Genomic DNA, 21,252 nt, shown 5'->3' with positions numbered 1-21,252 from the left:
ACATGAGCCCATTTCATTAAGAAAACTACATTTTCCAGCTGCCTTGGTTCGTCAAGGACCCCTGAGGGGTGCGGCAGCAAAGCAGTGTAGTCTTTTCTGGAAGCGTTAGCATGAAAGAGCGTAATTAAAAACTACAATACCCACAAAGCACTGGTCCAGCCTAGAGTGACTACTGCTGCTTATCCGGGGATGTCACACCGCTGCTATTTTCTCCTCACAGTCCCCTCTCACTTTCAGCGTACAGTTCCAGTGAAGTGACACGGGATAGCTATAGAGAGGCGAACACTAAGAAACGAGTCAAAAATGGCAGAGCTTGGTGCGGGCAGCTTGTCGTTGGGGGATCCTGTATTTAATTACCAAGAACATGAGCTGAATGAGCGACTCAAGCGGCTTTATCCGGCCGTGAACGAGGAAGAGACCCCTTTACCTCGATCTTGGAGTCCCAAGGATAAATACAGCTACATTGGACTGTCACAGAACAACCTGAGGGTCCATTACAAAGGTTAGAGATTTGTCTCAGTAACGTTAGCCATATGGACGGTGCGTTAGTTCTTATTTGTTGCGATGGTTATCTTACACTATATAATCATGTTGACGGTGTGAGTGGTGGATCCAGTAATAGCTGCCTTTTTGGCCCTAGCCTTGCTTTGTTTCTCAGACGAGCAAATCTAACTGCCCAAACGGTGAACTCACTGGACTCGACAAGTCATCCAATAACAATACTGAAAATTCACCCTTCATCAACAGTTTCCTTTCCTCATTTGTCACGAATGGCGTTGTTGTTTTGTAGTGACATGACATTGTGTTTGACGCACTCTATAGTTAAAATTTCTGGGTCGAAAAGACCATTTGTGATTAGTGGCTCTGATGGTATTTAGGAGCTAGCTAACAGCTATGCAAGCACGGTATTTAGCCGGATGGCTAGTCAACGTTTCCCAATCTAGTTTTGACTTGTGACTAGAATGCTAGTGGGGAGCGAGGATGACAGGATAAACAGGCCACAACTTGGATACGAAACATACAGTACGTGTTAACCTTTAACACGACAGCACTGGATAGAACTGATGGGGGGAGGGGGCACGAAATAACACCCCAAATAAAGTATCTCGCACTTTACAGCGATCGGGTTCTAAAAAAAAATACGCATATTAGCTTAACGGTGTGCCTCATGAGACAAACGGCCCAGTTTAGTTGAATCCGAATTTGTCTCGAGCTCAGTCTGATGCCTCTTAACAGACAACCAGCTCGTTTTCACCAGCTGCTGGAGGCCTCTGCGCATACGTAAGGCCAAATGCACCGATCCTGTTGTCAATCTTATCGTCGACATTTGCCTAATCCACAAAGTATTTGTCCTGCAATAGAATCAGTCGCCCATCCTAATGACAAGAATATCTATTGTTTTTATTTCATGCAGATAACAAGTGTCATCTCTATCAAACCATTGTTTTTTTGTTACTTTTGATCAGGTCAAATTGTCAAGAAAGCAGGCTTCTATATAGCTCACATAGTCATTGAAATCGGTTTAAGTCACTTAAAACATGACGCACATAAGATGCCGCACTGCATGTTATTACTCAGTTTTAGAATTTGCATACCTGCTAAGTTTCCTTCTGTGCAGAAATGCTAAAGGCCTTATTTTGATGAAATCTAGGATGACATGCAGAGATGGATATAATCCACTGATTATATTTTGCAGTATTTATCTGTTTGCTTTGACAGAAGCGTGGTCTGGTTTGATACAGCTCACTATTTTTTTTTTATATGTTGATGTGCTGTTAATGCTCTTGTTATGAATATTTTCCTTTTATTCTAGTGTTTACTTAAAGCTGTACTCTGTGGGATTTTGTCGCAAAATATCTTTACAATAGCCTTTTCATTTGACCATTTCTGACTCACATGTCTTATAAATAGCAGATTAATTACTTTAGCTGTTCACAATGGGTATTCTTGCAAGCTTCTGGAACATAATTTTCAGACTGGAATTGGGATTGATTTTACCTGATGTCAAGCACACCGTTTGCTCGTTCTCTCACGGTCGCAACCGGAAGCTATTGTTTTGCTGAAATCGATTCTACATCCGGCGGCATGGTGGAGCACTGGTTAGCGCATCCATCTCACAATTCAAAGATGTGGGGTTCAATTCCGGCTTCTGCCTTTTTGTGTGGCGTTTGCTTGTTCTCCCCGCCTACCTGCGTGAGTTTCCTCCAGGTCTTCTGGTTTCCTCCCACATAGCAAAAACATGCATGGTAGGCCATTTGACCTCTCCAAAATGTCAGTAGGTGTGTGTGTGTGAATGGTTGTTTGTCTACGTGCCCTGCGATTGGGTGGTGACCACTTCAGGGTGTCCCCCGCCTACCCCCCTAAGACTGCTGGGATAGGCTTCAGTGTGCCCGCAGCCTTCGTGAGAATAAGGACACGCAGATAATGGCTGGATGGATGGATTCTACATCTGCTTAGAAGAGACCTCCCCAGACACCAACAGTTTCTCTGAGAAAGATTATAAAAAAGGAAAACCATGCATTAAAAGAAAGAGGTTCAGTTTCATTTTTCTAATGCCAAAGCAGCTGCGATGGGCTCCAGCTCTGTCGTGACCCTTATAAGGCCCTTAACTCATGCAAACATACTTGTGACCAAATACTTCAGTATTCGTCTCACCTGACCATAAAACATTTGTCTAGAAGGCATTTGGCTTGTCCATATGGGTCGGTGCAAATTTCAGTCAAGCTTGAATGTGTTGATTTTGGAGCAGGGGCTTCTTTCTTGGTCGGCACCCACACAGTCAATAGCGCTTCACTGTGGACAATGACACTGTTATTTCAGCATTTTCCAGTTCTGGGCTGGCTTAAATATTGGTGGTTCCTGGGATGTTACTGAATGTCTTTAAAAAAAACTCAAAATTCTTCAAATTTACCTCAAATCAACACTTAAACACCTGAAACCGGATGTTCCACCTGGACAATGATCCCAAACATACATCAGAATTATGGGGATGTTTAACTGTTTAGATATGTAATATTAATACCTCAAAGACCAAACGCATAACATGGGTGCCATTTCAAAATAAATTCAGGACCCCAAACATTTTAGACTTAATGGACATTCTCGTGTGAGGACATTTTCAAGGGCCAAAAAAAACAAAACATGAATCTGACTCTCAATAATAAACAAGCAGATGCCCTAACTTAGAAAATGTGAGAATGTACTGCAGATCATATAAACCCTGAAGTAAACTGACCTTTTTCCTCATGGGCATAATTGTTTTTCACTTGCAGGACATGGCAAAAATCACAAGGATGCCGCATCTGTACGAGCCACACATCCAATCCCAGCAGCTTGTGGTATCTACTATTTTGAAGTCAAAATTGTCAGTAAAGGTCGAGATGGGTAAGTACACTCTTAAATATTAGCTTTTTTGCATTTCCCTACTTGTCATGTATATAGACCAGCGTTCTCAAAGTTGCAGCACTGCGGCCATTTGTGGCCCGCAGGATGGTATTTTGCGGCCTTCTATTTGACATCACATGAATGGTAGTGCGGCCCCAGCCTTTTTTTTTTTTTATATACATTTCTGAGGCGGGACAAACCTGAGCAAACAGACAGAAGGTACAATAAAGTTGTGTATCCATCCACCTGTTACTATTCTTACAAAAGAAAAAGTCATGGCTTTCTGCAAGTATAATTGCTTTTTGTTGGATTATATTGGCCCAGATTTCATACCGAGTTATTCAGTCTACGAGTAAACTGAGACTGGATCATCATTATTCAAGCTAGCTTGTTTGGTGATCTGGCATAACAATTTTATGATGTAAAATGGGTGTCTCTTTTCAAAGGTTGGGTAACTCTTCAACAGACTGCACACCTGGTTGGCGTGGTGTGTTTGACATTCTAAATTTGCCATATTTGTAGTAAGATCTTAAATACTGACACCCAAATTGCGTGTTTACTCACTCTAGCAAATTGCACTTGAATCCAAGTTTCGTTACGAATACAGCACATGCAAAAAAAAAAAAAAAAATTTGAAAGGAGCTTAGTCTGACGATAATTACATTTATGCAAAAGAAAACAGATGAATGCCAAGCAACATGTTCTCCTTTTTTTTTTTTTTTTGCATCCAGCTACATGGGAATCGGCTTGTCTGCACAAGGGGTCAACATGAATCGACTGCCTGGTGAGTAGCAAGTGACTGATATTGCATTATAAGATTGGGTGGACGTATAATAAAAAGGTTTGAAATTTGTGAGTATTTTTCAGTTTCACACCGATTCCGTTTATCCCTGAATATTGCCTTTTTAAATAATGCTCCATTTGTAAGGAGTGTAGGAAGGAAGAGGAGCTGCAATGATGTGTGAGTGCTTTCAAAATGTGCCCCTGTCTTCGGTGTGTATGCCTAAAAAGCTTCTTCTGCTTTCACTATTGACTTTTTTTGGGTGGATTTTATGGGAGTGGGTCATAACTGAAGCATTTCAAAGAAATTAAATGTAAAATTTATTTCGAATATTATTTTACTTTGCACTGAAGGAGGATAGACCTATACAGGGTATTTATTTGCATCTGTATGTCTATTTTGGGAATCTCAGCTACATTTGACATAAATTGGATGGGTAAATGATTAACAAAATTAGCTGGAAAATAAATCAAGCCTAAATAATTAATTTGATTAAAAAAATATATACAATTACTTTCCATTTCCAATTTCGTGGACCATCAGCAATATCATCACGGACCACTAGAGGGCCGCGGACGACAAGTTGACAATCCCTGCTTTAACCTCAGTCACACAATGCCTTGTATGGCATTCCACTTGTCAAGCAGGACTTGTCGAAAGTTGACTGATAACAGATATTTCTTGGAGAATAAATAAAAAAAATGCCCTAAATAGTAACCGCAGAACACTTTTTTTTTTTTTTAAATGGCTTACCTTAAGTAGAATCTTAGAAACGGTAGAATCTCAATCTGGTTATTGCACATGTTGCTGTTGCAAAACAGTGATTAGATATAGTCCTCGCATCAAATGCAGGATGGGTGCGCTTGCATGCTTCTTGGGAGCTAGCTGTCGAGACTATAGATATACAACCACTAGTGTTTGTGTTTGATACCGTTCATTATAACTCATTGATTTCTTCAACGATTTTGACACAGATTGAGTTGTTACCGACATTAAACATGTAGCTATATTACAGTACACGCCAAGTGTCATTTTATAATCAGAGCTTTAACAAAAATACCATCGCAGAACATCCGTCTTAACGTCAACATTGCAACAAAAGCTAGGTCAATATATTGATATCTATGCCAGTGGCCAGCTGCCTGAATCATACATCTTAGTTTTAGGTTGAAATAACATACTTTAATCTCTGTGATCCCTTGCATGAACTGGTTAATGTTTTGGTCTAGGTCTATTTGGAACCATTTGACCTGCTTATTGAGCACTCAAATTATAGTTTGTTAGTTGGGGTTTGTCAAATGCAGTGGACACAAGGGCAGTGAGTTTATCTAACTTTAGATGCACTCACCATCAAAGATCATTCTTCTTGATTCCAATGTGTCATAGGGTGGAACAGGGTAGAAAATGGTTTCATGGACGAACGTGTTTACTAATTCTGTCCAAACATTAGTCATGAAAATATTGTTGGTTGCTAGGATTCCGATGGACAGTAGCCCTGCTAGACAGATTATTGTTGATTGCGTTAAGTCTGAATGAATACTGTTCATTTGGTTGGAAACCTTGCGACTGTTTTTTATCACTGGATTTATTTGTTGATTAGCTGTTTACACACATTTAGTTATGTACCCATGCAAGAAAGGCAAGTCATGCATCTTTGCCTTTGCATGTGTGTCCCTTAATAGTACAATGTTCTCTACTGCTGACCTCTATGTCTGATCCCGCTGTGGAGGCCTGCCCATTTCATTAGCATGTTGGAGTAGTGAGCCTGGCTTTAGAGGCAATATCCCTGTCAGCAGATTAATCTAATACTGCACCATACAGAGACCACACAAACACAAAACACACAAATGTACAAATTATACAAAAAAACAAGTATAGATAGCACCGTGCACGTTAAACTACTCACATTTAATGAAACAGTACAGTGGATCTCTGCCATATCACAGTTCCTCTTTTATGCCCCGGCTATATTGTAGAATGTTTCAAAACTGGTTTTAACAGTTTTTCAGGCAAGTTTGAATTTAGATTTCCATGCCATAAGTGTTGCAATGTGCCACAGCACTGAGCTCTATGGAATATATGTAGATGCAGCGTGTTTATCATGCTCCTCAGTCTGTGTTAAAGTAGCAGTCGTTTGCAAATTTATAATTACTGTAACATCTACTGTAGCTATGCTAAAATCACTAGACTGGCAACGGTATTTCTCACTATGGTAGCATTAATCTAGTAGACATTTGTTATTTTATGGCTTCGGTCTACATTTTGATGTTTAAATCTGCAATGTTTGATTTTCTTCAAAGTAAACTCAAATTGGGAGTGGCAAACAACTTGAAGTAAGCATGCTTATTTGGAGACCTCTTTTTCCTTCCCTCAAAGTAATGTTGAATTTCTTCACAGTAAGTTGAGTAAATTATAAGCCTTTAAGTGCGGCCTATAGTGCGGAAAATACGGTAATCAATTTTTCCCAAAAATAATTGACAGATTAATGATTTAAAATAATAAAAATAATAAAAATTAAAATAATAATGAAATAACTGTCAGTTAGCTGCTCTAAAATAAATAATGTGCACTTTATCCAGATGATTGGAATAGCTATAGACCAGTCTCACTCATTATCTGTATAGAAATCGGCAACATAACACCCTGATTAGAACAACCCCGATTACCATATTTCACATAAATTATTGAACTTTTAAAACATTGCTGGAACAGTATGACACTAGAAGTTGCATTTGCTTTGTTAACTGCAACATGTGACACGTATCTCTCTGGTGAACCAAAATAGATCGCACATTCAGTGACAAGCACCTTTCGGTAAAAATGCAATTAGCAAGTGGAATGCAGGGAGTAAAATTTCATTTGACTGTCTCCTTTAAGTTCAGAATGCTGCTGCAAGGCTTTTGTCTCAATCCCATAGGTTCAGCCACATCAATCCCTTTCTGTCGTCCTTGTAGTGGCTCCCTGTAATTTTAGAATTCAGTACAAAATGTTAACAGCCACTTAAAGATCTTGCAATGCTCAGGCTCCTACATACAGTACATACTTGGTAGATCTGGTGGCATTTTATTTTCCTGTTTGGTCACTATGGTCTGATGACTGCCTTTTACTCACTGTCCCTCATACAAGATTCAAAACTAAAAATCTATGCGGTCAGTTGCCCCGAATTTGTGAAATGTGTTTCCATTTGAGCTAAGAACCGCCTCTTCTGATGACCTTTTCAAAAACGCAAACAATACATGTTTAGGTAGGGATTTCAATAGGACTTGATTGCCCGCTAGTATTAACGTTTAGCCATAACTGTATGTTGGTGCTTCTGTACTTTCACTTTTTCATCCTCTCAATGAAAAGTGCTTTAAGCCCCTATTTTACTAAACAGCAAACATTAGCTAGTGTTTGCTAAGGTACCGAATGTTAGGATATTCATCAGCGTTTGATAGCATTCGTTCAAGGTAGCAAACCTTGGCCAAACTATCGTCAGAGGTTTGCCTGTACTTTTCTTGATGCATGTGAATTTTGTATATATCCCGCATTTACTACCTTCAGATGTCCGTAGCATTAAGGGGAACAACACCGCCACATAGATGCCATTATTGGTGTTTTGCATTGCAAAAACTCTATTGGTATGCTAATTAGTAAAATTTTCAAAAGTCTATATGTCTACATTTTCGTTTCTTAAACTACATTCTTTTCAATGGAAATATGGATGTAATGACTAAAGTTACACAATTCATGTCTTGATTTTTTGTATACAGCTAATTAGCTGGTGATCACTTTAGGGTAACAACCGATATAGAGTATAGGTCGAAGGGTCTACGTGGCTAAATTCTGGTTTAGATATTGTGGATGAACAAACCAGTTGCTTAGACACGCGTGAGAAAAAGGAGCAAAAATGGTCATGGGTAAAAACCCAAACTCATGATGGGTTGGTTTGGGTTCTGTGTGCTGCCATACCTGCTGACTGTCTCACCAGTTTCTTCTCTCAAGAGAGCCCCCAGGTGGCCATCTATTTCACTTCACCGTTAACACAAAAAGTGCATGCCTCAGAAAGCCCATCAATGCAAATGCTTGCCGGAAAATTGGTAATGAATGTGAGCATCTGATATAAATAAGTGACTTAGCTATGTTCCAATGATCATGATTCACTAATTTAGTTGAAAATGATATTTCACATTCTCAATTTCCCTGTGACAGACATTTTTTCACAAGGGTTCAAAGTATAAAGTAAAAGCTAATCCTAATCCTCGTCCTATTTCAGGATGGGACAAGCACTCATATGGTTACCATGGAGATGATGGCCACTCCTTCTGCTCCTCTGGAACTGGCCAACCATACGGTCCAACTTTCACGACGGGTGATGTGATTGGCTGCTGTGTTAACCTCATCAACAACACTTGCTTTTACACCAAAAATGGCATTAGTTTAGGTAAGTGGAATTAGGTCTGTGTACCTCAATTTCTCGAGAATAACACACACTTCTGAATAACACACACTCCTGCATTTTACGTATATATATTGTGTATTATGCCCCACCCCGATTTGTAATTCTCGAGAAATTGTGGTACATTTGCAGTCAATATAAATTAATTAAAACAATGTTATTCATTGGTCATATTAATTGGCTGGAATCATATATTACAAAGCCAATTTTCTTTTACCTTACAGGTGTGGCTTTCACGGATCTCCCTGTAAGTACCTTGTAACATTTACCTTCAATATGTCACCTACTCAACTTTGAGGCTAAATTGAGCTTTCCCTGCTCTTTGATTGACTTACAGTGGATAGAAAAAGTCTTAACACATTTGTACAAATTCAGGTTTTTGTGATTTCAAGAAATGAGACCAAGATAAAGCATCTGCTGCTGTTTGAAGTGCTAAAGATTAACCCCAAATAAAGTTCGTTGATTGTAGGGAACAGTTTCTAATTTCTAAAACAGCCACATCAAGTTATGAAAGTATAGCACAATAATGACATTACCACCTTCCCAGCAAAGTTGATGGACTAAACTACAAGAAAACTGGTCAGGGAGGTTGCCAAGAGGTTGACAGCAACATTGGATGTCTGTTTACTACTACTTCTTCATATGTCTGGCCTATAGGCTTGAGTGTCAAGACTGATGGAAGTCTTGCAAATATAAATATCCAAGCCGGCTGCATTTTTCAAAAACTCACAGCGTTTATCCACTTTTGCATAGTTGAAAAACACATTTTACAAAATAGTCAAAGCTCAGTGTATGGCTGTGTCAACGCGCAGAGGCGCTGCAGGCGAAGTTCTGTCAGTTATCTGTTGTAAGTAGCTGATTCTGAAGACAAGATGAAGTTATTCTAGCACGTATTTTTTTCAGTAAAGTGCACAGAGAGCAGTATATACTCACCACTTTTTTTCCCCCGGGAGGCAGCAGGGCTTTTAGAGGACACCGAGCTTCCCTTGCAGTCTCTGAGCAATCACCACTGCTGCATGTGTAGAGAAGGTGTTACGGTCCGATGAGAGCTAGCTTTAACTTTGTGGTTAACATTCCAGATGCACACTGCTCATCACGAAAATAATGTGAAATGATCTAAAGCAGTATGTGCACCGGAGATAATCTACAACTGATTTGGAGAGGTCACGGACTTTGCACGTTTTGCAACATTAATGTTTCACATAGATTTTTTTTTTCTTTTTACATCACAAAATTCTGGCATTTGATCAGTGCTATGAAGGCTTTTTATATCCACTGCACTTGACCTCAACATCCCTCCTTTCTGTTAATTCACTGCTGTTCCACTTACCATAATGTGTTTTCAGAGGGCAGTTTTGTCCAGTAAGAGAACAGTATGTAATGTTCTTTGATTTCCAATGTTGGCAATTGAAATGTTTCCTTAGTTTGATTGGATTTCACAAAACGGATCACATTTGATCCCTTTAATGTTTTGTTGGGACAAACGAGAAAGGTTTACTGTTACGGAACACAACAGTGCTGCAAGAGTGAGATGACACATAATAGGTATGTAGGTATAAACTTGTTTCCAATATTTCTACCCTCCTATTAACCCAGCCTAACCTGTACCCCACTGTGGGACTTCAAACCCCGGGCGAGATTGTCGATGCAAACTTTGGACAGCAGCCATTTGTCTTTGACATTGAGGACTACATGAGCGAATGGAGGGCTAAGATCCACGGAATGATCGCTCGATTCCCAATAGGAGAAAGGCTGGGTGACTGGCAAGCTGTCTTGCAGAAGTAAGTTAATCTGTTTCAGTCACTCAATGTATCTTTTTATCCTTTAAATGCAATAGGTGTGTTGAACTTAAGTAACGACAAGATGTGCTCAATCACGTTCAATTTTGTTCTTTGGTTTTAAAAGGCATTTCCCGTCGTCTTTACATGTTAAAACAACCCCAACGATGCCTTCAGAACTGAGAAACAAGCAATACATAACTCACTTAGCACACATAATAAAGAGGATTCACACAAAACAATAACAAAAGCAAACCATGCATTATTTATCTCATTAGTCACATTTACTCTAATGAAATAAAGCTCCACAAATCTTTTCAATAGAAAAACATGTCTTGTCGTCTGGGCCAAAATCCCGCCTTGTTCTCAAAGTGCAGCACCTCTTCTGGCTAATACAAACCCAATTGCAGTGAAGTTGGGACATTGTGTTCAATTAATCAAAATAAAATAATTTGCAAATTATGTTCAGCCTATATTTAATTGTATACACCACAAAGGCAGGATACATGTAATGCTCAAGCTGATCAGATTGTTTTTAGCTCATAATCATTAACTTTGAATTTTATTGGTGGGACAAAAAAGAAAAAAAAAAGTGTCCTGTTAACCACTGTGTTACTTGCATCACCTTTTCTTTTAATATAAAAGAAATGTTTGGAACCTGAGGACACTAATTGGTGAAGATCTGTAGGTGGAATTCTTTCTCATTCTTATTAGAGGTACTGCTTTAGCTCTTCAAAAGTCAGCGATCTCCATTGTCATATTTGATGCTTTATTATGCGCCACATATTTTCAATGGGAGACAGGTCTGTTCTGCATGCAGGCCATTGTAATGCCCGCAACACTCTTTTACTACAAAGCCACACTGTTGTAACATGTGCAGAATGTGGCTTGGTATTGTCCAGCTGAAATAAACGGGGGCATCCATGAAAAAGATGTTGGATGGCAGCATATGTTTCTCCAGTACTTTTGAGCATTAATGCGGCCTTCCAGATGTGTAAGTCACCCATTCCTTTGGCACAAATTAACTTTGTACTCACAACAACCTGGATGTTCCTTTTCCTCTTTGGCTCGCAGAACACAAAGTATTATTTTCAAAAACAATTTGGAATGTGGACTCGTCAGACTACAGAACACTTTTCCACTCTACATCAGTCCATCTTAGATGAGCTCAGACTCAGAGAAGTCGGCTGTCCGTCTTTCTGGGTGTTGTTGATGAATGGCTTTTGCTTCACATGATAGCGTTTGAGCATTCAACGTTGATTTTTTTGCCTTGGAATGTGTTGCAGCCACAAAATTCAAAGTTAGTAAAACAATGAAATCAATAAAACAACAATAAAGTTGATCAATTTGAACATTAAATATCTTTTCATTGTAGAATTTTCCATTCAATATAGGTTGAACATGATTTGAAAATCATTCTATTGTGGTTTTAGTAAACACAAAGTCCCATTCATTGGAATCGGATTTGTAAATATCAATTAACCGCGTTCCTGAACAACTGTGTATATGTAGCGAACAAAATATAATTGTTTTAAACCAAAATAAATTACTTGGAAATTCTAACTTAACATTTTAACAAGAAATAATGTCTTATTATAATTTTGAATCAAATGAAAACTATGAAATAAATGACGCAAATCAATGAGTTGCCTTTGACAGCATCTACAAGAGGTACACATTTTATTTGATGTTTTAAATACATTTCCTTACTCCCCAGTATGGTATCTAGCTACCTGGTCCACCATGGATACTATGCCACTGCCACTGCTTTTGCCAGAGTCACAGAGACCATGATACAAGAGGACCAAACATCTATAAAGAACAGACAGAGTAAGTGAATAACCTGCACATACAAATTAATTTCTTTGTCTTAACTAGCAACTACACTGTCAATCTGCTGGTGTTAATCTAACACCAAGGGCAGTGATCAGCAACTGACGGCCCGTGGGCTGAATCCAGCCCAACGAACCGTCAAATCGGGCCCGCGACTGGATTCCATAATTATCAATCAGAGGATCAAAGAGAAAGTATCATGTAGTCCACACATTAAAACAGCAACGACTGGGCCTAAAACTGAAAATGCATTTAATCTTGTAATGAAATGGAATAAACAATAAACATCAAATAATAATGTTATGCCAAAATTTAATTTTTATTTGAGGGCCCGGTCCCCAAGGTGACTGTCCTTTAAAACGCTGGCCCCCTGACAGAGTTGGTGACCCTTGATATAGGGCGTCAATTTTAACACTGGCAAAGTTTCTATCGACACTGCCCAGGTAACAGAACTGAGAGTAGTTAACCTGTGTAACTGGGGTATGATGGGAGTGACTATATACAGCTAAACAACTGTAGAAACTGAGTGCAAGTAACAGTGGTTCACAAAAAAGTTAATGTGTGCAACTCTGGTTGTTCTGCACACACTGATGCAAAAATCTAGCTAGCACGGGTACAAGGTCTAGTGACGTAGGCCATTTATGTTGCTGAACACCTATCCGAATGATCTTATCCGATCAATTCAATTGGCAGGTGCTCATTGAGAAATCTCTTGACAACGAGATGCCTGTGCAGCAGTGCACCATTGTTCTAAAAAAGTCGGTCGCCACCATCACCAGCTAGGTGTAGTATTTCTTCTTCAAGTGATGAGCTGGGGAAAATGCACAGATCAATATTTCACCACTGACATGTTATCACAAACAAAAAATAGGCTCAATAACATTGGAGATGCCGGACTTACTGTATGTTTTGATTGAGGGGACAGATGCCTCCAATATGCTTGGGTCCCATAAAAGCCTTCCCATTTATCCACCTAGATCGACACCTCTGGGCACCTAGCGGTTATACCAGGAAGGACTTTGTGCTGTTTTTTATTTTTTATTTTTTTTAACAGTCTACCTTAGATACACATGACTCATCTGTTTAGTCATGAACACACTAACCCCCAAATTACCTTTTTAAGAGTACTGCTGTGTTGATTTTTGACTAGACCGCCAAATGTTTTTCATATGACTCTTGACCTGTGGACCAGAAAAGGTTGCATAGTGTAAACTAGATCCAATTTGCTGAACAGGAATACAGAAGCTGGTGCTGGAGGGACGTGTGGGTGAAGCCATCGAAGCCACACAGCAACTTTATCCAGGCCTGTTAGAACACAATCCAAACCTTCTGTTTATGTTGAAGTAAGTTAGCAAGCTTGGGATTTATTGTAAAATTTAGCAACACTAATACGCATGTTTTGTAGGTGTCGTCAATTTGTGGAAATGGTGAACGGTACAGACAGCGAGGTTCGCTGCTTGACAATTCGCTCCCCCAAGTCCCAGGGAAGTTACCCTGGCTCTCCCAACCTTAGCCCTCGCCAGGGGACTGGAAATTCACACGTGCACGCTGGAGGTGTGTTTTTGCTTTTCAAACCTTTTTCAGAATCCTCACAGCTGGGTCTCAAACATCACAACTATTAGTCAATGGATTGTGCTCCTTCCTCCAGGTGTAGACAGCCCAACATGCAGTAATGGGGTGACCCCCTCCAAAAAATCAAAGAGCCACAGCAGCGTTGTTAGCAGCAACATAAAATACCCCAGCACGTCCTCCTCAGCCTCCTCATCCACTTCCTCTTCACCTTCATCCATCAACTATTCTGAGTCTAATTCTTCTGACTCCACCAAGAGCCAGCCACACAGCAACAACAGCAACCAAGAAACCAGGTAGAAAGAGCATGGCTTCATCTGCTCCTCAAATAAGTCTTGGTCTTGAAACATAATCTAGTATATCTTTGAGACCCTTCTAAATTCAATCACTGCAGTTAAGTAGGAGCTTGACTCCTGAGTGGCACCTGTATCTTACCAAGATATTTTTTTTTAATAACAATTCTTTGCTTTTAATAGAAAACAGGCTGGACAGTAGCCCTTGAGGACCGTAGCTGGACACCCCTAACCTAGAATAAGATGTGTTCCTCTACCTCTTCAAGGGTTTAGTACACTCTTTACTGGAATACAGCCTTTACAACGTACACAAAAAAAATATTGAGTGTATATGATTGAAATGTGGTAGACTCCTATGTTATCGTAACACATTTTTATCATGTGCAACCAATGTACATGTTCAAATTTAGTAAATGCAAAGGACTTTTTTCCCAGGACACACGCACACACGCACACACACACACACACACACACACACACACACACACACACACACACACACACACACACACCATATGTGGGCCATAGAAGAGCTCAAAGCAATCAAGAGGCGGAAGTGACATTCTATTCACACAGACTGAAAGTACTGAATGTCACAACACAATGTTACATAAAAAAAAAAAAATCCATCCCACGCTTTGGCCTCATGTTCCACCTCATTATTCTATGTCGTGATATTTAGATCTTGAGTCGTAATGAATTGTTATGCCTCAATTGAATGTTATACCCTTCCTTGAATGATGGTACATGGTGCCAGTGATCTACCCACCTGACGTGTTTGTTTATGTGTGCATAGTGACAGTGAGATGGAGATTGAAGCAGAACACTACACCAATGGGGTTGTTGAGGGGTCATCCGCTCGTATCATGAATGGCACATATAAACACGAAGAGATACTTCAGCCAGATGACAACAGTATTGGTAATGGTGTCACAGGTATGCAGACACGAATGTAGAGCGTAATGAAATTTTGCCAAGTTACTTTCACTCACTACTTTCCCTGTTGTTTTTTTCTTACTTGTAACAATTGAGCTTCATGTGTAGCGTTACTTGCAAATTTCTGATTATTGTGCCTGTTTGTCTGTTGCCAGGAGAAGAGAGTTATAGTAATGGCAGGCAACTTTGCGGAGGGAATCAAGCCGCCACAGAGAGGATGATACAATTTGGACGGGAACTTCAGGCACTGAATGAAAAGCTGTGCCGCGAGTATGGCAAGAACACAACACACAAGAAGATGTTGCAGGTATATATACGCATGAGCATGCATAGACACACACGCACGCGCACACACACAAGTCTGTCATCTCTTTTTTTAAACTCAAGTTGGAAGTGTGGAGTTTTGAAATTACTCAACAGAGTTTATATTAAACTTATACCTTGACTTAAGAATTTAATTTGTTGCGTGATAAGCTTGTAACACAATTTACTTGGATAGCAAATCACCTCATTGAAAGTGTGTTAATCCGTTCCAGCACCCCAGTGGGTGTTACCTCGATTGCTCCATTATTCGAAGGACTTGTAAGTTAGGGGAACCCACAGGTCAAGATTTTTTATTTTTGATAAGACTCTATATCAAAATCTAAATTTAGATTTGAAACGTGTTATTATAGCAAGTGGTGAATCTTGCTCCATCATCATGGTGCCGCACTCATAATCACCTACTCATCATCCATTACTTTTGAACATGATCTGTCTTTACAGCCCAAATACAATATTTTTGAATGAGCCTTTTCATTTAAAAAAGCAGTAACAACAATATAATGTTTGTCATTCAAATAAATGCCCACCACAAAAAAATTACATTATTGTACAGTAATTTAAATTTCAAAATTAGCCAGGTGATTATTTTGAAATGTTCACATTTGTTGTTTCTGCTGCCCTCAAGTGGTCAAAACATTAATGATTCAGGCTGTGAATGTTTACCTTTGGCAATATGAAATGTGTGGTATTTCCAATGTTGTTGAGGATACATTTGTGTGTGCAGGATGCATTCAGCCTGTTAGCGTACTCCGATCCGTGGAACTGCCCCGTGGGCCAGCAGTTAGACCCCACACAGAGAGAATCGCTTTGCTCCGCACTCAACAGCGCCATACTGGGTAGAAAAGAAAGCACACTCTTGCATGTATTGTACGCGATTACAGCATTGAGCCCCAACTTGGTCGTTTGTATTTTAAAATGGGATACCTTAGCAGAACAAAGTAAAGTAGTGGCCAAGTAATCAAATCATTGATGTCAAACATTTTAGCTGAATTTATACTTATTAGTGATACATTTTACTCTGTTTTGTGTTTCTCATATGTAGAGTCCCAAAATCTGCCTAAGCAGCCTCCTTTGGTGTTAGCACTGGGTCAGGCCACAGAGTGTGTACAGCTTATGGCCCGGGTCAGATCTGGTTCCTGCTCTTTCGCCAGAGTCGACAACTTTTTGCTCTAGCCCGTGTGTGGGTATGTACTAGACAGAGAACAAATATGTGAATATGGTTATTCTCTCAGCAAGTACGTGTATATAAAAAAAATATATATATATACGTATATATATCCACCTTATTCCTACGTGTCATGATCCTTGCCGCAATATATGGGCGCAACTTCCGGTACAGAGAAACTGGTGTTTTAAGTGAGTCCACTTTCTATGAGAGTCAATATGGGAGCACCAATTGATGCAGTTATTATAATCACGCTTCCTGCTAATGTAGCCTGGTAGGAAGATGACAAAAATAGACCAGAGACAAGGTACGGTCACATTTCTTTCAAAACTCTTTCGCTTCAGGCATTGAGCAATCTAAAAAAACACACCAGACCCCAGCATCCCTGTTAGCTCCCACAGTGTATGACGATGACGACAATGATGAAGAATTATCATTGCAAGCAAACTGACATGACAGATTTTTCTTACACGTCATGGTTTCTAAAACAGGGACCACTACACCACTGGGGTATCGTATTGTACACGGGTGATGAGAAAAAAATAACTGCTTTTTGAGGTGCATTATACACGGATGCGCATTATACACAGGATTTTACGGTACTCATTTCTCCATGACAGTGCTCAGGAATAAGGTGGATATGGACTGACATACAAGTGACCTATATGTCCAATACAATAATCTTATAAATACTTAAAATTGTTGCTATCACAATCACATTTTGTGTTATGCCGAGAGAGCATTTAATAGAGATAATACACAGAATACCAATTTGTTGTACTTAGACTGCTGTCTGTCTCCCTACAGGTTTTATATTAAGTTGCACTGAGAGAGAGAGGGCATGTCCAGCAGGTGGTTGTCATGGCTACAGAAAAGGAAGCATGTGTGTGATTGGTGTGTTTGGCTGACTATCAACGCCGGAGCCAGCGGCTCAGACAGAAAAAGCAGAGAGAAGATTTGAGAGAAAAGCTTCCTTTTTAATTTAGTATTATCAAACAAACGTGTGACTCTATTTAAATATTAATTATATTTCTGTTGATCTATACATTTTTTTGTCAGATTGTAGTGCTCATCACCGACAGGCATTCTCCTCTTTTGCTTTTCATTAGTGGACTTTGACTCCCTATAATAGGTTTTATACAGATTTCACATTTGATCTTCACCATATCTTGTGCCACACTGTCCATAACTCTTTACCACGGTGACACGCGCATTACATTACATTATTACAATAGCCAGAATAAGTTAGCAATCCCCCTGTAACACACACAAACAAATATTCTTTAAGCAATGCATTGCAAAGAAGAGCACTGTTACTTTGTCAGAAGAGCAAAACAAAAACCATTTACAAGTTATTTGAGCACCCAGTGTTTTCGATGTGCAAAAGACCTAGCTGAGGTACATTATTCCGGGATGGGAAAACAAAGAGTCAAACACAAAGATTAAGATTATCTCAAATCCTAGCAACAATTTTATGAGGACCAGTGTTATTTGAAACTATTTCATGACAGTTACGCCATTTTCTCCTCTCTCCCATTTAAACTAATCAAAAGCCCCAATTTAAAAAATATAAGCATAAATTGATTTAATGTTAGACTGACAGAATTTAGGACATTCTATTAATCATAACCATCCTTGTTCCAAAACAAAAATGGGTGACAAAAATTACATCAATATTCTGTATGCTGTCAGAATGTAGCATAAAATTGATGAAACCACACCTAATAATAACTCTTTGTGTTTGCCATTTCCTTGCTCCCTAAATTGTAACTAACAGCTGATTTAATATTTTACATGCTTTGTTGCATATATAGTATTCAATTGGAGCATGACAAATTTTCACACATTTCGTTACACTTGACAAATCAAGTAGAGTTGGGGAGGCAGTTGAAATAATGAGATTCTATATTCACTATAGCATAAATAAGATGTTTTATTCCCTTGCACCCCATGTTTTTTCTTGTCTTGAAATTAATCATCCATAATAATCAAATAAACTTCTGTCCTGTGGGACATATCTTACAAGTGCATTCCAACAAGGTGTTTTTTTTGTTCTGTTTTTCAAAATAAACAGAATTGGGGGAAGGGGTTTCTTTCCAAAATCAGTGGATATTTTGTTTAGAAAATGGGAATGGAACTAAATTTCATGCTTGTAATAGGACTGCCAATCAACAACAAAAATCATCTTCCTGGGTCATTGTATCCAAGCATGATGTTTTTACACTGGCAAGTGACAAGAAATCACTCAACAAAGATTCAAGATACATAGAGACTCCACAATACAATTCAACAGTATGTGACCAAATTTTTTTTTTTTTTAAGAAAAAAAAAAAAAAAGGGTTAAACATGTTCTTGACCAACTTGTATCAAATCGCAACCACAAGAGCATCTGATTTTCTGCTTTAAACGACGCTTGTTACACCGACAGAACTTCCTGTTATCATCCCGAAAGGGAGCACTCTTAGCTGGTTACACCGACCGAACTTCCTGTTATCATCCCTAAAGGGAGCATTCTTGGCTGATGTTTTAACCCAAGTCTCCCTCGATCCCTGCATAGACATGACCAACCGGTCTGATCAGTGACTCATAGGACGGTCCAAGACCTATCTCACAGAGAACATCTTGAGCCTTTGCAGACGAGCAGTGTACAACTGACTCCTATTGTGATTTTAATTTCTTTTATGTTTTAGCACAACAGTAATAATGGATTTATTTTCTTTTTTTTGTTGTTGTTTTTAAGTTTAAAGAATTACTGTCTCCTTAGCATGACTTTGAAAATCTACAAAAGGTAAAAAAATATATATAATTGGAAAAAATATGTACTGGATATGTGTTAAAATAAAGAAATATTGTATTCTGTTTTAACAGAATTATTTTTATTAAAATATATCCATGAGCATATGACTGATCTTGTGTGTTTTATTTTCGTATGAATCGGGTCTCATGTTAATGGAGTACTGTGCAGTGTAATACCAAAGAAAATAAATGGTCACTCATGCGTCAGTACTCCCATTCACATAGGTCGTTAAATTGACCTCAACTGGACTGTTGACGTGTTTATAAGAGAACGCCGTGTTAGTGTTTGCTGACAAGGCCTAAAATTTCACAAGAGGCACAGATAATCTGGCAAAGCCTCAAACAAAACAAAATCCTAAATCTTGGGGAAAAAAAAATATTTCAAACAGTCTGCATACTGCATATATATAAATAATATAAACTTTGTTCATGACAGCAAACCAACAACAAATGGAAAGGTTTCAATGTTGGACACAAGAGGGCATCGCCGAGTTTATTAAGACGTTTCAGTACTCTCATGCCAATCGGGATTTGCCATGACGTTTAACCCTATAATGCCTTAACCCAGAAAAAATGGACAAAAAATTCAGATTTTTTGAAACAAACCTTTATTTGGGTCTTTAACAAAAAAGATAAAAAAAATATATCTTCCTATATTTTATATATATTAGATATATTATATATCATATATATATGTATATATATTTATATATAATGTATACATGTTTTCCCATTTGTATCAGAAATGATACTTCAAACATTACATGTTACATTCAAATCATATAACATCAACATTTGCAGTTTTGCAAACTGCTACCTTCAACAGTAACTCTTTCATCATGAAACGTCGTAAGCATGAAAGAAGTTTGTGTCACCTCTCCGCTCCCCGGTCGCATGATCGACCCACGTATGTTCATTTTTGCCCCTCAGTCCCACCTGCTAGCCCCGTGTGTGTCGTATTCAGTGTTTTGTTGTCAGGGTATCCATTCGTGTCTCTGTCCCACGTTTAAGCTCTTTCCCCTCCCTCCCTGCCTGTGTTGTGCAATCAGCCCAATCACTGTCACCTATTTGTCTTGTTAGCACCGTGTATTTAAACCCTGCCCGCTTGTCGTTCCCAGCCGGTACATGCTGTTCTGTTCAGTCACGCTCCCGATTGTTCCCCTCGTTTGTCTTCCTGATCCTTCCGTGTTTCCTGACCTTCCCACTCGTGCTCACCTAAAGCCCTGTCCTGCCAGTAGACCTGCTCTTTTCCCTTCAATAAACACCTTTGGTCCAAGCTGCATTTAGTTGCCTGCTACCTTCACTTGTTCATCCCATCTGGTAAGCTGGAAAACAGTTCCTGTCCTTGTTGTGGCAGAGATAGACATTGTATTTTCGACTGTGCAAATGGAAATTGTTTTTTTTTCCCAGGATATATCTTTTCTGACCTATGGAGGCACAGTGGTCGATCTCTCGCCTTTCCTGCGCTTACCAGGTAAGAGCAAACTGAGGCCTTCTCAGGGGTGTACTGTTTTTCTCCAAGTCCAATGCTTACAGGTCTTGTCGATGCAGGGACCAAGAATTGATGAGTGCCACCAAACATACAAGTACCATCTTCTGGTTTTGAAGCTGTAGTTGTACAGGGAGGACAACATATCCAGAAGATCCACGCCACCCATCTATCTGTTGTATGTTTTCACAATGGATGGGTTGGAAATCATGTTTTTGTCTTCTGATCCCAGCGTCTCACATGGTCTAGGGCAGTAATTCCAACAAAAGAGGACACCAAGTTGATAACTTTGTCACACCCCCGTACAATGATTACATTGTTTTGGTTGAATCCAAGGACCTTCTTCCTAGTTTCAGTTCTTTTTCATCCGTTATGCTAACCTGTTCATCCTGAAGGTGCCAAGGAAGTATATCCCCCTCTAGCAGGTGGAACAGTGGAAGTGATGTAAAATAGTTCTCCATGAACA

At 39.2% G+C, this 21,252-nt stretch overlaps 1 protein-coding gene across 1 annotated transcript; it reads left to right on the top strand.

The window, feature by feature from the left end:
- The first annotated feature begins 161 nt into the window (after positions 1-161).
- Positions 162-19,405, top strand: ranbp10 (RAN binding protein 10). Its single transcript, XM_088378795.1, has 15 exons — positions 162-502; positions 3,273-3,384; positions 4,116-4,168; positions 8,421-8,588; positions 8,828-8,850; positions 10,200-10,384; positions 12,099-12,211; positions 13,449-13,557; positions 13,620-13,768; positions 13,863-14,079; positions 14,873-15,012; positions 15,168-15,319; positions 16,061-16,172; positions 16,379-16,520; positions 17,309-19,405. Exons 1-14 carry the CDS (start codon positions 304-306, stop codon positions 16,507-16,509), a joined length of 1,863 nt encoding a protein of 620 aa, XP_088234921.1. The 5' UTR covers positions 162-303; the 3' UTR covers positions 16,510-16,520; positions 17,309-19,405.
- Positions 19,406-21,252: the final 1,847 nt, after the last annotated feature.

This window comes from Syngnathus floridae, chromosome 6, assembly GCF_059516105.1.
Source record: "Syngnathus floridae isolate MCC-2025c chromosome 6, RoL_Sflo_1.0, whole genome shotgun sequence".
Lineage (NCBI taxonomy): Eukaryota > Metazoa > Chordata > Actinopteri > Syngnathiformes > Syngnathidae > Syngnathus > Syngnathus floridae.
Note: the sequence above shows the minus strand (reverse complement) of the source record. Positions and strands in the feature narration are given on the sequence as shown.